This window comes from Oenanthe melanoleuca, chromosome 7 (genome assembly GCF_029582105.1).
Source record: "Oenanthe melanoleuca isolate GR-GAL-2019-014 chromosome 7, OMel1.0, whole genome shotgun sequence".
Taxonomy (NCBI): Eukaryota; Metazoa; Chordata; class Aves; order Passeriformes; family Muscicapidae; genus Oenanthe; species Oenanthe melanoleuca.
In genome coordinates this window covers 1,517,863-1,532,738 of record NC_079341.1, presented here as the reverse complement: position 1 = coordinate 1,532,738, position 14,876 = coordinate 1,517,863, and the positions used below count along the sequence as shown (strand labels likewise).

General features: G+C 47.0%; 1 protein-coding gene across 2 annotated transcripts; it reads left to right on the top strand.

The window, feature by feature from the left end:
* Nucleotides 1–2,036: 2,036 nt before the first annotated feature.
* On the top strand, nt 2,037–12,076 carry SPP2 (secreted phosphoprotein 2). Of its 2 annotated transcripts, none has more exons than XM_056495852.1 (7): nt 2,037–2,227; nt 2,322–2,446; nt 3,277–3,399; nt 4,474–4,584; nt 6,248–6,302; nt 6,806–6,916; nt 11,798–12,076. In XM_056495852.1, the coding sequence occupies exons 1-6, from the start codon at nt 2,179–2,181 to the stop codon at nt 6,904–6,906; spliced, it is 564 nt and encodes a 187-aa protein (XP_056351827.1). In that variant the 5' UTR covers nt 2,037–2,178; the 3' UTR covers nt 6,907–6,916; nt 11,798–12,076. The 2 variants fall into 2 exon arrangements, with proteins under 2 accessions (XP_056351827.1, XP_056351826.1); XM_056495851.1 differs by having other exon boundaries at nt 2,050–2,227; nt 11,801–12,076.
* Nucleotides 12,077–14,876: the final 2,800 nt, after the last annotated feature.

Sequence of the window (14,876 nt, the reverse complement as noted above, 5' to 3'; positions counted from 1 at the left end):
CACACAGATGAGCTATGAAGAGATTCAAAGCTGAGACTGTTGTGTCTGTAAATTATGGATCAGGTCTCAAATCCTCTGTGAGTCTGAGTGAAATTTAGAAGCTTTACTCCTGCCTCTATCAGCTGATGTCAATGTAAGTCTTCTGCTCAGAAAATCATAGAACACTTTGGGTTGAAAGGGATCTGAAAAGCCCATCTCATTCTGATCCCCCCTGCCATGAGCAGGGACACTTTCCACTATCCCAAGTGCTTGGTTTTTCCAAGCCCCATCCACCTGCATTGGAACACTTCCCAGGATGGCGCAGCCACAGCTTCTCTGGGCACCCTGTGCCAGGGCCTCCCCACCCTCACAGGGAGGATTTCGTCCCAATACCCCACCTAACCCTGCTCTCTGGCTGTGGGAAGCCATTCCCCCTTGTTCTGTCATGCCATGCCCATGGTGAAGAACTTCTCAGGAATCTTTTGATTTTGCTAATGGCACACCACAAATGCTGTGGTTTGAGTGGTGTAATTCCATGTGTTTCATCACCACCTCTGACTGATTGCAGAGAAAACCTGGCAGAGGCGGGTCAAAGAGCTCACCTGAAGGTTTTCCCTTGCTCTGAGGAGGCCTGGTCTTGGCTCTGGCAGTGGGAAAGTTGGGCACGGCACAGCAGGCTGTTCCTGAGAGTCTCCACCTCGGTTTAAATCCTTTGATCTGGCGTGGCTGCAGCCACAGCAGAACATTCCTGGCTACAGGTGAGGGTGTCCAAGAGCTAGGAGAGAACCTCTTCAGCTGCACGGAACAAGGAGAATGGATGTAGAGAGAGGCTCTGGATTTTGACTGGGAAAACTTTCAATTGGCATATTTGACCCAGTTCCCAATGCTGAAATCCAAGCTGGCTGGTTGTCCTAGGTTACAATGTGAAGATGTGCCCAAAGGTATGTATTCTATCACCATCTGTGCCTGGGGCAGTGTTCTTTATAATTTCTACAACCCGCGCTTCCTCCACAGAGATATCTCCTGTTAATGGGCCATTGGGAGATGCTCCACCCGGGGGGAGGAGCCAAACATTTCCTACCTAGATAGAAACTGAGATTTGGAACACCAAAGCAGCCATTACCCACTGGTTTCCAGAGGACAAGAGCTACCAGACCTTTCTACAGGATCACTACTTCAACAAGACCTCTTCATCTGGACTGCTACCACCACCCTAATTAGCAGGGTTTCAGGTTGTATTCTGGCTGTGTCAGTGGTTTTTCCTTTATTCTATTGCGTGTATTTTATTTTTCTCTTTTTTCCTATTAAATTGTATTTCTGACTTGGAGTCTCTCACTGGTTTTGCTTTCAAACCATTACACTGGTAAAAAGTGCCCACCCCTTTTTCTTTTTGCTTACAAGCGGGAGCAACTTTATGCTTTCCCTTATTAAATTTGAGCCTCACACAATTTCTTCTGTTTGGGAAGTTCTTAAAATGACCCCATGCCACAGAATTCAAGTGGAACTGCAATTTGGAAGTTAATGGAGGAATTTCACTCATGGGATCTTCAGAATGTACATGGTTACACCCACCTCTGCCTTGTGAACAGGCAGCAACAGGTGAGCTTACTTGAAGGCAGCAGTTTCCAACACAATTTTCCAAAAATCCCGTTTACTTTTGGGCTGAAACTTCATATCCCAGTGATCTGCAATGTGCTTCGTGTCTAGGAGGTTTCTCATGGGTGCTTTTGTCTGCAGGGTGATGGTGGCAGTTCCTTGTGGCTGAATTCCCCTCTGATGCTCAGGAATCCTCAGGGAATGCCAGCTTGGAAGTGCTTCCAGTTGCTGCCAAGACATGAAGGTCCTGGGTCCAGGTCCTGGCTAAGGACAGAGTTGACTCACCCTGTGGAAAACTAATGGCTAAAAGAGAACAAAATAACCAGATTGTGCCTTTGGCTATGAACATACCAGGAATTCAGTCATGGGAAAAAGGCACTGCAGCCCATGACTTATCAGAAAATTACTGCTAAATGGAGAAAAGCTGACAACAAATATTTACCCTGGGATCAATTCTGTTTGAAGTGCAATGTTTGGAGCAGAGCTTGGATATGGAGAGGTCAGGCATAGGATCAAGGCTGCATTTATATAAAGACAGAGGGATATGCACTGGGAATCCTTGCTTGGAAAGGGAAAAGACTGGAGGATTTTGAAAGACACACCATGAAGATCTTAATTTTTGTCCTCACACTGAGCGTTTTCTCATGTTCAGGTAAGCTGGAGCCTCGTCCTCCTTCTTAGGGTGGTTTCTGGGGAAAAGCACATGCCTACAATGAACTTCTGATGGAACTGTGCCTCCCTCTCAGGGTTTCCAGTGTATGACTATGCCCTCCCTGTCGCAGAAGAGGCTCTCAATGCTTCCATTGCACGGATCAATTCCCAGTCATGGAGCAGAAACCTGTATGGTGTTGTCACGAGCCGAGTCATGGGAGTAAGTACGCACTCAACGGAGATCCTGTACCTAAAATGAGCTTTTCTGGGATAGAAAACTCTTTTCCAGTCCTGGAAACCCAGATTTAGTTGGAGTTGGCTTGGAAGAGCATGGATTTGGGTCACTATCTGAAGTTATGGTTTTAGTAACCTAAATATCTTTTGTATGGAAGTTTGTAATTAAAATATTTTAGGAATTCAGATTTTTCACACCTAGAGTAGAAGTCCTTGAGGGTTGTAGGATTTTGTTCAAGAGTGATGTTTTTAAATACCTCCAGCTAACTGCTTTGCTTTGGGCATCAAGCAACCTGGTTCATCTGAAGCTCTTTGCTGATTACACGCCCACACAATACAGGATTCTTTCTCTGATCTTTATGTCATCTGTCTCTATGCACCAGTTCTGGTTTAAAGTTGCTGGAATCTTAAGTGCAAGCAGGAAACCCCTATCTGTTTTAATTTGTGCTCGGAATTATACTGAATACTCCCTGAGTTAAGGAGTTAAAACTTCTATATTCAAAGTTATAATGTCCATGCTCCTGAACACCCGCAGAACCTTTCTGTTTCTACAGGTGGCCTATATCAAGTCTTCTGCAAGAATGAATGTCAAGCTGATGTATGGGTCTATCCAGTTTGGATTAAAACCCCCAAGTATTTGCAAGTAGTGGGAATTTGTTAGGGGTTTTTTTGGGAAGGCACTGCTTTTATATATATATATTTTTTTTTTAGTCTCCCATCTTGGCTGGCCAATTTAGCATTGGTTGGACTATGAGAAAGAGAAAAGAATAACCAAAAAGGACTAATGATGTGTTGTGTTGACACTGCTTTTGCTAGGTGGAGACGTGGGACAGCGATACTTACGGGTTAGATCTGCGGTTCAGCATCCGTGAGACCGTGTGCACCAAAGCTTCAGGGAGAGACCCCTTCACCTGTGACTTCAGAACTGGGCCTTTCGTGGTGGGTGCCCCTGCTGGGACTGGGAAGCCTCCTCTCCCTCCGTGCAGGCTCTTGTCAGGATGCTGCTGGTGCTGGGAAATGAGGAATGGCTGGCTGCTTTTGACACAAGCTGCAGCGTGGAGTGGGTGTCGGGTGGGAAGGGTCAGTGGTGGGAAACTTCTGCCTGCTCTGTAGGGAGGGCAGCTGAAAAGAGGATTTGTGTCTGGGAGCAGCATGTAGTGAAGGTATGTGTGCTTCTGGGGCCAAATCCTAGAAGGAATGGCTTGTTCTCTAAGGTTAGAGGGTAGAAGAGCTGACATTTCACTTGCTTTTGCCTATCTGGGCACTTCATAAATTGTTATCTTCCTGTGCTGTGCAGATCCCCCCTCTGTGCTGACAGTGCTGATCTCTTCCCAGTTTTTCACTCTCAGCCTGAAGTAAAAAGGCTCTTGATACAACTCTTGCCCCACTCTGAGTCCTAAATCACCCATTTTGGTGAAAATACATTGTCTTTGAGTCTGGACTTCTCTGTTACTTGTGCCAAACCACCTCTCTGCTCTGGAGCTAAGCAGCTCAGGCATGTGTGTAGATGGCACCATACAGAATTGTTGGTTATTGCTTTGCTATTTGCCTTTAAAAACACAACTGTTGGCTCCTACAGTGTTATCCCTGTATCCTAAACTGACACCATGCCCCTCTTCTTCTTGGGGCAGTATGGCCATGTGAGGACGTGTTTTCCAAACTTGAGTGCAGGTTTTTGCAGCAGTTTTTTGTCCGATTGCAGAGATAATACCTTTAAGGGTAGTTTAACTTCCAGAGCTGGAGCTGCCATTGGCATAGCCCTGTACTGTCCTTCTCTTTGTGCTGAGCTGTGAAAAGGATGTGGAGGTTTCCTCCTGCCCCGAGCAGGCTCAGAGGTTTGTACAACAAACACATAGTTGTGGAGCAATAGCGTGTGTGTAGTCGTGTGTAATCGTTCTTGGGTTTCTTTCTCTTGGAATTTGTTTTTTAAATCCTTCAGCAATGAGACTCCCATGGGAGGGTTTGTATTGGATGTTTGCTCTGTGAGATTGGCTCTGTTTTGTTCTGTTACAGCCCACTGCTTCCTGCAGGAGTGTTGTGGAAGTCTCCGGGGAGCTGGTTGCCAACATCACTGTGAGGTGCCACCACAGCACCTTCAGCTCTGAGTCCATGAGCAGCGAGGAGGTAAGGAAGGGGAAAACCCATTTTTGCTGCCTGGAGGAGTGAAAATTCTGCTTACCCTCTTTTAAAGAGAAGTCAGGTGTCTGTGTGTGCTCCTCTTCCAGCTGGAGGTTTGGATCAGCAAAGTAGCTGTAGTTTGACTTCCTTTTCCATCAGCAGAGGGCTCTGACCTTGCCTGGGAGAGAGTGACTCTCTGTGGCAGTCTGGCACATCTGTCAACTCCAGCACTTCCTCCATTGTGTGACTGGTGCTTCTTGGACACACACAAATCCCTATGGCTCTGACTCTGTTACCAAGCCCAGCTCCCAGCTGAGCATGCCACCATGGTACAGCCCAAAGACATCTGGTCTACTGAGATCTTTGTTCCTTTTTGAGCTCTTTTTTTGGTTTTTGGGATATTATTCAATGCTGACCTAACCTGGGAATTCCTGCTGGCAGTTTTCAAACTCTGCCAGTGTCCACTTTATCCATGACCTGACTCTTGCATGTGTGTCTGCACTTAGAACACAGCTCTACAGTGGGTGTTGTGCTTGAGGGAACAAAGTTTAATAAGCAAGGTTATGGACAGCTTTTATTTTTGGAAAATTCAGGGATCTAAATGAAGAAGTTGAATTGTATAATCACAGAGTGGTTTGGGTTGGAAGGGTCCTTCAAGCTCATCCAGTCCACCCTGCAGGGACACCTTCCCCTGTCCCAGGCTGCTCCAAGCCCCAGTGTCCAGCCTGGCCTTGGACACTTCCAGGGATCCAAAGGCAGCTACAGCTTCTCTGGGCACCCTGTGCCAGGGGCTGCCCACCTCCCAGGGAACAATTCCTTCCCAATATCCCATCCAACTCTGCTCTCCTTCAGCTTAAGGCCAGTCTTCCTTGTCCAGTCACTACAAGCCCTTGTGAAAAGTCCCTCTCCAGCCCCCTTGTAAGCAAATAGGATTTTTAGTTACTTTTCCTTGGCTTGAATTACCAAATTAGCTCATTTATTCTTTTTTGTTTTTTCTCAAAATCTCCATTCAGAGCTGACTAGTGAGCACACACCAGGAAGCCTGGCTCTGCAGGGCAGAAAGACTGCATGGGAAGCCTTGGAATGTGTAACACAGCCTGAGATGTTCAGCCAGCCCTCTGTGGGTTGACACAACCGTTGTTTAACAGGGCACTCAGCACAAACACTTGCTTTTACAAGCAGATATCTTCCCCCAAGTCTTCCTTAACCATCACTTAAAATTCAGTGCTGTTGCCAATATTCCTGCTGGGGAATATATTTCCTGCAATGTTAATAAGGAATAAATGCCAAAGGGAATTACTGCACTTGAAAAGTAAAGTGTTTCCCTCTGTGGAGGGCTGCAGCAAGTGCACTGTAGCTCTTGCTGTGGAGCTGTAACTCTGCCCAGGGGATCTCAGCTTGCCTGAGGTGGTGTTGGTGTACCTGTGGTGGTGTTTGGATGGGAGAAGGAACTGTGATTGACTGAGGCTGTCATCACGGAATATCCTGAGTTTGAGGGGATCATGGAGTCCAACCCTCCTGGATTGCAGGAGTACCAGCAATAATCTTGTTTTCAGCAAAATTAAGGATGAGGTTTGGAATTACATTAGTGACCACCTAGTGCCTGAGGAAATGGAGATGTGGGACTTCTTGCCATGTGAGTCTTTTAAAGAATGTCTTTGATTTCCAGATGATGCACGTGCCGATAATGACCCCTGACAGGCGAGGCAGCGCTCGCAGGGAAGGTAAGCCAGTTCTGCCATGCTGGAATACCCTGACCTGTGTTTTCCTCTTGGAACATCTCAAGGTCATCTGTCTGAGGGAGAAGACAATGTGAAAGTTCAGCTGTTTGCTCCTGGTCATGGGCAGCTGTTTTTTCCTTTGCAGAGGGCTATCTAGTTGAGGGTGCAGGGAGGGTGCAGTGTATAAACCATGCTGAGGTTTATACATTTCTTGGGTTGCCAGATTTGTGCTCTCATCACCAGCACTTGTGTGCAGAATGCAATGCTGAGTATTTTCTATTCCAGAATCACAGAGTGGTTTGGGTTGGAAGGGGTCTGAAAGATCATCTTGTCCCATCACCTGCCATAGGCAGGGACACCTTCCACTATCCCAGGTTGTTCCAAGCCCTGACCAGCCTGACCCTGGACACTTGCAGGGATGGGGCAGCTACTGCTTCTCTGGGCAACAATCAACAAAAGCTGGAAAGCACCTCCTGCTCACAGATGTCTCCATGTTCTTTTTTTAGATGATGTCTTTGCTCCTGAAGCCTTCCCTTCCAGGGGAAGAGGCAGCAGCCGTGGAGACTGGAACAAACCCAGCTACCTCAGCCCCAGCAAGATGGAATAACCTGGCTTGGGTGAGTGTGGTTTAGGGTTAGGGTTGGGAGCCAAAGAACCTACAGTTCTAGGAACAGTAGGGCTGCTAAAGGCCATCCCAGGAGCTTTGCTGCTCCTACATCTTTCTGATCAAAACCACCCATGGTGTTGGGGTTTGGGTTGGGGTTAGACTTAGGGTTAGGGTTAGCTTTGATGCACCCTGGGTCTGCAGGTTTTGTGGCAGGGTGGAGAAGTGATTGCTCAGGATGGGGGACTTTCAGGTGCTTCACTCCTCAGAAGACATCCCAGCTACAGAGCTCGTGGCTGTCACTCACTTTTGAGCTGTTCATCCTGTATCCTCGATGTACACCAGTGTCCTGGGCTACAGGTAGTGTGAAAAGCATGCAGCAAAGTCCATTTGGAAACTCAGAGTTTGGGTTTAGTGTAGGGTTCTAGCCTTTTCCCCTCCATTTTCCTCATGACAAGGACAGTGAGGGGCTGGAGCACGTCCAGAGAAGGGATATAGAGGAATGGCTATGTCTTTGTGCCAAATCAGCTGCCTCAGGGCCACAAAAAACAAAAACTGAAGGGACCTGGGAGAACCACCACGGTGTAGTTTGCCCAGGGAGAAGCACTTGTCTATGGGAACCCGTGAAGGAGATGTTTGGAAGCCAATTAACAGGAATGATAATTAGATTTATTGGAGCTGGCAGGGCCTATCCTACACAAAGCACCTCTGCTGACCTGCCTCTGTGGCTGTGTGGGAGCAGCTCTAATCACTGCTGATGCTTTACCTGCTGTCTTAAGGAGCTTAATCTAGAGGGAAGTGGTTTGGAAGAGTTTCAGCAGCACAGAATGAGCTCATTCTTTGGCACGCTAAACAGGTTTAAAGTAGCTGGGGAAGGGAAGAGGATATCACTTAGTGCTGTGTCCTTGTGATTAAAAAGGCTCGGGCACATATCATTAGCAGGTCTCTGTCCCTGTGGAGTGCCAGAACTGAGCTCTCCCTGCCTGTGGAGCTCAGCTCCAGCCTGCTGCGCTGGGAACAAGACAGTTTTAGATGGAATTTAGCACCGGTGACTCACCAAAAGCTAACACATGTTACTCATAAGCATATCTGTGGTAAACCTCGATGTGCTGAAGGAGACAAGCCTCCTGCTCTCCTGGAAACGAGATATCAAAGGAAAACCCAGGCACTCTGCTCTGTTTGTAGGAATGATTTTATTAAATCCATATGCTATTTTAATTTATCCCTGAGCCACTAAAGCCAATAGGCCTTTTTAATCACTGCCTGTCTTCTTATAGGAATCTCCAACTTTTCTTTGCCTTTGGAAAGTGCCAGATATCTTTAATTCTCTAGCTCTCAAGAAGAGCTATCCCCTTTAAGCAACACTCAGAAATGCTTTGTGTTCTTGCATCTAACAAATCTCCAAACCAAAAGCAAGATGCAAAATCTTCCTGAAAATAGAACATGAAATTTATAGTTCTTGAAACCCTGAGCATTTAGAAATTTAATACTCTCTGCCTGCTCTCGGAGATGAGTTGCAAGTGTCATTTATGGAGCTGTATTTCATGCACAGATCTATGGATCTGTGTTTCCGATGAGTTTCCTGGGTTTTGGACATGTCAGAGGCAGAAACATCAGGAGATTTAAAGAGAATATCAACTCCACCCCCAAAGCCCCTTGTTTCTCTTGTTTTTATCAATTTGATTTATTAGTTGCAAAGCCCGGAGAGGAATCTTCCTGATTTCATTCGTATCCAGAATTAGAGGATTTCATTTCAAGCCAAAAATTAAACAGATTTCATGTGTCTGAGGCCAGGAAAAGTTATTCCCTGCTGTTTTCCCTGGGTTTTGGCATATGTGTGATCCTGGCTGGCATTATTACAAGCCATGCAGAGTTTGGTGGGGGCATGGGAGATGAATGCTGAGTTTTGAAATGGCAGTAGGCTCGACTGCCTTAGCTTAGCTGAGAAGATTTTGGGGGAGGCTGGGGAAATAGCAATTTAATAATAGAAGACTTTCATCTCTTACTGAAAGAACCTGGTGCTGACAGGCAAAGCTAGACAAGTCCAGGTAAGAAATGAAATGTGATTTTTTTTTTTTTCTTTTACACACTGGAATGGGTAACTGACTGCTGCAAAAATTGCTCAGGCAAGTGGCTGACAGTTTTTCATGCTGGATTTTACATTTCTGAGCTAGGCCTTCTTATCTTTTTGGCTTCAGGAATTATTTCAGGAGAATTCTGTGCCTGACTTTGTGCAAGAAGCTAGGCTAAATGAACACTGGTGCTTTGTAGCTCTTTTTATTTATTGGGATGTGCTAAATATTCAGGAGAAAAAAAAAATCAGTGCCATTGTTATATAAAGAACGTTTTCAAGTCTGCAGTCTTCAGACCCACCAGTCTGCTGGTGCCTGCAGGAATTAGAAATTGAATATGAAAAACCCCATCAATGATTAATGAGCTTACTTCAGTGACAAGTCCTAATCAGATTTTCTGGATTTATTTCCCCGTCCATCTCCAGAACTGGGGAGCTTGTGAAATTCCCGTGGCATGCTCTGGGGCCAGTCTGCCCCATAAATAGCTGGGGCAGACAGGGGAGTGGCAGGAAGGGGGAAAGCTGCTGTACAAGAGCTGATCACCTGTCAACAACCTGAGCCTGCATCCAGCTGGAATCTGCATAATGGTGATCGTGGCTCTGAATTGCAAAGAGGAGCCTAAAACTGGCTCAAACTTGTCACCACCCCAATCCCCAGGGACCAAAAGGGGATTTTTTTATCCCTGCCTAAGACGGATTTTTCTTGTGCAGACCCGTGAATTGTAGCTGGAGTCTCCCCAGCAATGCTTCATGTCCTTGAACAGGAAAATCAAGAAGCAAGTTCCTGCCTTTGCAAAACACAAGTAGATGGTGAATGCTGATTGTGTCTTACTTGTTAATCACACGTGGAACGTGTGTTTTTTTTAACAGGAAATCAACTTCCTTCAGCATCAAGCCAAGGGGCTGTGATTTCCTGCTCAAGGTTTCTGTGTTTTCCTCACAATTGCTCTCTGACTGAGGGCTCTGCCACCTGGCACAGCTCGTTGCTGGCAGGAGGGTGCTGCTGGCAGTCCTGATGAGCTGATTAGCAGCACTACATGTACAGAAGTGGATAGACTGGCATCCTTAAATATTAGAGTTTTGTTTTTCTTTTTTTTCTCAATGGAAGTGTAACATGCAGCATTGGGCCTCTTCTCATACCTAAGAAATTCAGGATCTGACCTTCAGGTGAAATGGTTGCTTGTTTATCTGTCTCCTATAAATATAATAACAGCAGGGTTCACAGCTCTCCTGGGGTGTGGAAAACTGAGCTTTAATCCCCAGTGTCCTCATTAAGGAGCTGCTTGATTTTAGGTTGTGGTTTTATATCCTCACGTCTTTGTTTTTGCCTCTCCCATTCACCCACTCACTTTCTAGGGTTCTCATAAAGCAGCTTACTGCTTTCTGTGGGGGGTAAAAAAGAAAAAGAAAAAAGGAGTGAAGCACCAGAGGGAAGGAAAATCCCTGCAGGGTGGGATCTGTTGCAGAGAGCGTGAGCTCCGTGTCGGATGAGCTTTGGGAGCAGTGAGGTGCTTGGGGAGATGCCAGGCTGCTGCTTTATGTGATGGCCAAGCCCTCGCTGTCCCCAGGCAGCTGTGATGTGCTGTGGCAGGGGACAGCTCTCATCTGTTCAGGGGCAAAGGACTCAGAAGAAAGCAGAGCCAGGCAGGACCTTTCCTGCTGCCCAGGGATGGGGCAGAGGTGTTAGAGCAGAGAGGGGAATCGCTGTGACAGCCTCCTGCTGCTGTGAACAGCAGCAATTTTTTGTCTTGCCCTTTGTTCCCCCCTCTTCTCGATCTGTTTTGGCGGATTAGACCCACAGCTGCATGGAGGAAATTGTTCCTGCTTAGGGAAGACGCAGAGCTTGGATGATCTGTTTCACTTCACAAGCCCCTGTGTCTAATTCCAGGAGAGAATCAGCAGGATTTCCTTCACTGAGGGAACAGAAAGGGCTCTTGACTGCCCTCAACCAGGGCTGGATTTTAGAAATCAGCTTGTCAAAGAATCACATAGTAGGGAAGAAGAATCTCACAAGGCAGGGTGTGTAGCTGAGCTTGGAATACCATGGGATAGAGATCCCTCATCCTCTTTGTCTTTCCAGACAGGAACCCTCTTGGGGGAAGACTTTCTCCTTAAACTGAGCTGGAATTTCCCATGTTCCCTCTGGTTCCTGTTCCTTCTGTTGTCCCTTGGTCCCCAGCAATGATTCCTGGCATCCCCCATCTCCAGGGCTGGGCAGGATTCAGGGGCTCCTGGACAAGCTGTTCTTAGACAGTCACTATATTTAATCCCTTCCACACACGTGGACTCTCCTTCCTTGCCTGAATCGAGCTCTAAAATTTTACTAACAAAATTGTCTTACAGAAAAATTTCAGGTTGCCATGGTGACCAACTTGCTGAAGACACGGTGTAGGCTACAGAGTGCTGGGGAAGCTGTCACATGTTCCCTCCACAGCCACATTTTTCTGAATATTGTACTCTCAATTCAGATCCATTTCAGAGCAGACCAGACATCAGCTCCTAGCCTCAGCCCTCTCTGCTTTTGAGACTTGACAAATGCCTTGATTTGTGTCCTGTGGGTCTTATTTCATTGGTGCTAATTTTTCTAACACTCTGCTTCTTTTTATTCCATTTTTTACCCTAATTAGCCATTGCCACGACATTTGTGCACATATGAAATGTTTTGCATGTGCAGATTTCTTTTTTTTTTTGCAGATTCCACAGGGTGGGAAGCAAATTAATAAGCAACTTGTTGAAGCTGAATACACTTTTCCCAAGGATGTTTGGTTGGTTCTGAGACAAATTATCAGCTCTGACATTTCTGCTTCCTCTCTGTTTTTAAAGTAGATTTGAGAATGAGAAGAGTCAGGATTCAAAGATCCAGGATGGGAAGAAAGAACCTGATGCCTTGGCCTTTCCTTTTTGGTGAAAAAAATGTTCTTCGTGGAGTGAGAGCCCTTCTCCAAACTCAGTTTCTGCTCTGATGGTGATTGGAGGAGCTCATGAGATGCTAAACACACCCTTATCCATCGATAGCCCTTCTCCCTGGGAGTACTCCAATTTAACTGTATCCAGGACATCTCCACCATCCCATAATGATGCTATTAAAAGCTCATTATTCCATTTGTTTGTTCTGCGTTGCTCTCTGCTTGCCTGTAATTTTCTGTGATGCTCGTGGCTAATTATTGATTATTCAAACGAATACAACCCACACTTAATTCCTTTCTCTCCCGGCTGCAAAAGCTTGAGAAAACGTAGTCAGGGCCCTCAATGCTCACCTGTAGCAGGCAGCAGAGGATGCTGACAAGGTGCAGAGGTCTAACAGAGAAAGTGATGTTTTCCTTTGCCACGGTTGTTTTGTTTTGCTTGGATGAACAGGATTGGGAACATCACCCCTTCAAGGCCAGGCTGGACACTGGGGCTTGGAGCACCCTGGGATAGTGGGGGGTGTCCCTGGCCATAGCAGGGGGGTGCAGTGAGATGAAATTTATGGTCCCTTCCCACCCAAACCAGCCTCAGATTCCATGATTCCTTTGCTCTGAATGTGCAGTGCCAGAGCCTTTCATGACCTGTCTCTCTTTCAAATTTTTGCTGAGCATCTTCTTTCCCATTTCACCTGCCCGTGCTGATTTTAGGGAGAACCACAACTCTTCATTGGACAGGAACAGCTCAGGTGCATTCTGAAACTCTTGAGCTCAAGAGATTGTGGCTTAGGTTTTTATGTGTGTCTTCCTGGCCCAGGTGAGCAGAAGAACTTCCTGGCCTGTTTCTCCAAGACCTGGCTTTGTTTCCTGGAAACAAAGGTGGATTGACACAGGAAACAGCTTCAGCTGGGCTTGTACTGTTCCCAGTTTCACTCTTGCTTTTCAGACAGTTCTCAGGGCCAGGAGTTGCACTTGACAATCCTTGTGGGCCTCTCTGACTCAGTATATTTTATGACTCTATATTTTGCTGATAAGTGATAATTAAATGTGCACTTACCTATACTCACACCCTGCCCCCACCCCCCCCCAAAAAAAGGAAAAAAATTCCCCCTAATTTCTAATTTTTAAAATTTTTTTCCACCAAGCCAAAACGATTACAGGATACTTCAATCTCCTGGCTGCACACATGCAAATGCCTTCACACCTAGGAGCTGATGTGGCATCTGCTGTGCAGATGTTTATCTGGCAGCAGGGAGCAATATTTCCTTTGTCCACATCACTCTCCTGAGCCTTTCCTGGTCTCAAATCGCTGACTCAAGCACTTGAAGCTCCAGCATACCAATGATCCTTGCTAGGGATGCTCCCTTCCAGCTCCCCTGGCTGAGAGTTTGGTTTGTGTCAGCAGACCATGAGTTCTGTTGTTGGATTTTGCTTGGGGAGAGGAGATTTATGCCGCAGCAGGGACAGGGAGGGAACTTTCCCTGCACCCTTAGAGGCACTACTTGCCCTGGAAGGAATGTGCAGAGTAGAAATTCTGTTCTCTTGCAGACTTTGAGGCTGTTCAGAAACTCTGAGGCAGCAAAAAAGGGAAGGGAGACAACAAAGCCATGGGGGATGAGACTGGGGCTTGCTGCACACAGGGACTTTGTGACTGTTTGAGCTTTGTTGCCTCACCAGAAGGTGAAATGTCACCCTTCCCGTGTTGTAGGATGAGGAAAGAAGTGAGAGTTTGGATTTGTGTAGTGATTTGGGGAAAGAAGAGGAGCAACTGCAGCTTTCCACAGGGATAGACAGCACCTGCCCAGAGATCCAGCACTGCAGTCTGTCCCCAGGGAAGGGTGGAAACTGCTGACTTCTTGCTCTCTGAGAGAAGCAGTCAAACCTGCACCCACGGCAGAATCGCTCCTTTTATATTAATTTTCTCTGCTTGGTTTTTTGTACACCCTGACACTTTTTGTGCTGACAGTGTCTGGGGAGGAATTCCCATGGTGTGGGATGGATGAAGGACTACACCACACAGTGATGCTGCAGAAAAATTGAACTCAGTTCCCTTCTCTCCCTTCAGTCAGCATGTGTGGAATTTGGGCTCCAAGGTGCCACAGCACCTCATTTCCCAGACCCTCTTTTTGGCATCGTGGCACAGATGCTCAGTGACGGACACCCCACCCCTGGAAGTGTTCAAGGCCAGGTTGGACAGTGCTTGGAGCAGCCTGGCCTAGTGGAAGGTGCCCTGAGATGGTCTTTAAGGTCCCTTCCAGGCCAGTCTGTGATTCTGTGGTGGCTGCCAGGCACTGGTGTGGTTTGTGCCACCATGGGACTGGTGCGTTGGTAGCCCTACATCAAATTCTGTTCATGTGGGCTAGCTGGGAATGTAGAGCTACCAGCAATAAAGAGGGGCTCAGCCCTACAGGGAACTAGCCAATAAAAGTTCCCAAGGAGCAGAGATGATCAGCTGGATGGAGCCTAGCCCATGAGAGAAGGCTGCTGCTCATCCCGGGGGAATGTGGAGATTTCCGGACATACGCTCTGCTGTCAACAGCCTCAGCTCAGGCTGCTCGTGCAGACTGACCCCTGGATGATCTCTCTGAAATGGAGAGGAGGCCTTAATTGCCAAAGCCCTGTCCTGATTCAGCGTGGGGAGCTGTTGGGAGCAGGACCTGGGCGTTTTCCCCACATGGAGCATGGGGTTAGCAGCGCGTCTGAGCTCAGCACGGACACTTGGGAGGGTCCAAAGGAGACCCAGAGGGTGGAGAACATCCTCTGTGGCACAATAAATCCCTGCCTGATTCCAGTGCTGTCAGGGAGTCTGGTTGGCCGCTCCTGCTCCTGCTTCCCAGTGGTGCTGATGCCCACTAGATGTCAGAATTGAATAAATGCAAGGGAAGGCAGGATCTCCCCTTCTGATTCCCCATTCTGATTTCTGGCCAGCTGTGTGATAAAATGACCTTTGTGCAAGGAGGGTTGGTGTGTTTAAATGGTGAAGGGAACAGGGGATGCAG

Bases quoted from the DNA above. Each gene is read 5' to 3' on its own strand.
- SPP2 (XM_056495852.1), top strand. From the start codon at position 2,179: ATGAAGATCTTAATTTTTGTCCTCACACTGAGCGTTTTCTCATGTTCA. The intron at 2,447-3,276 runs GTAAGTACGCAC...TGCTTTTGCTAG, and splicing joins TCACGAGCCGAGTCATGGGA to GTGGAGACGTGGGACAGCGA. The intron at 3,400-4,473 runs GTGGGTGCCCCT...GTTCTGTTACAG, and splicing joins TCAGAACTGGGCCTTTCGTG to CCCACTGCTTCCTGCAGGAG.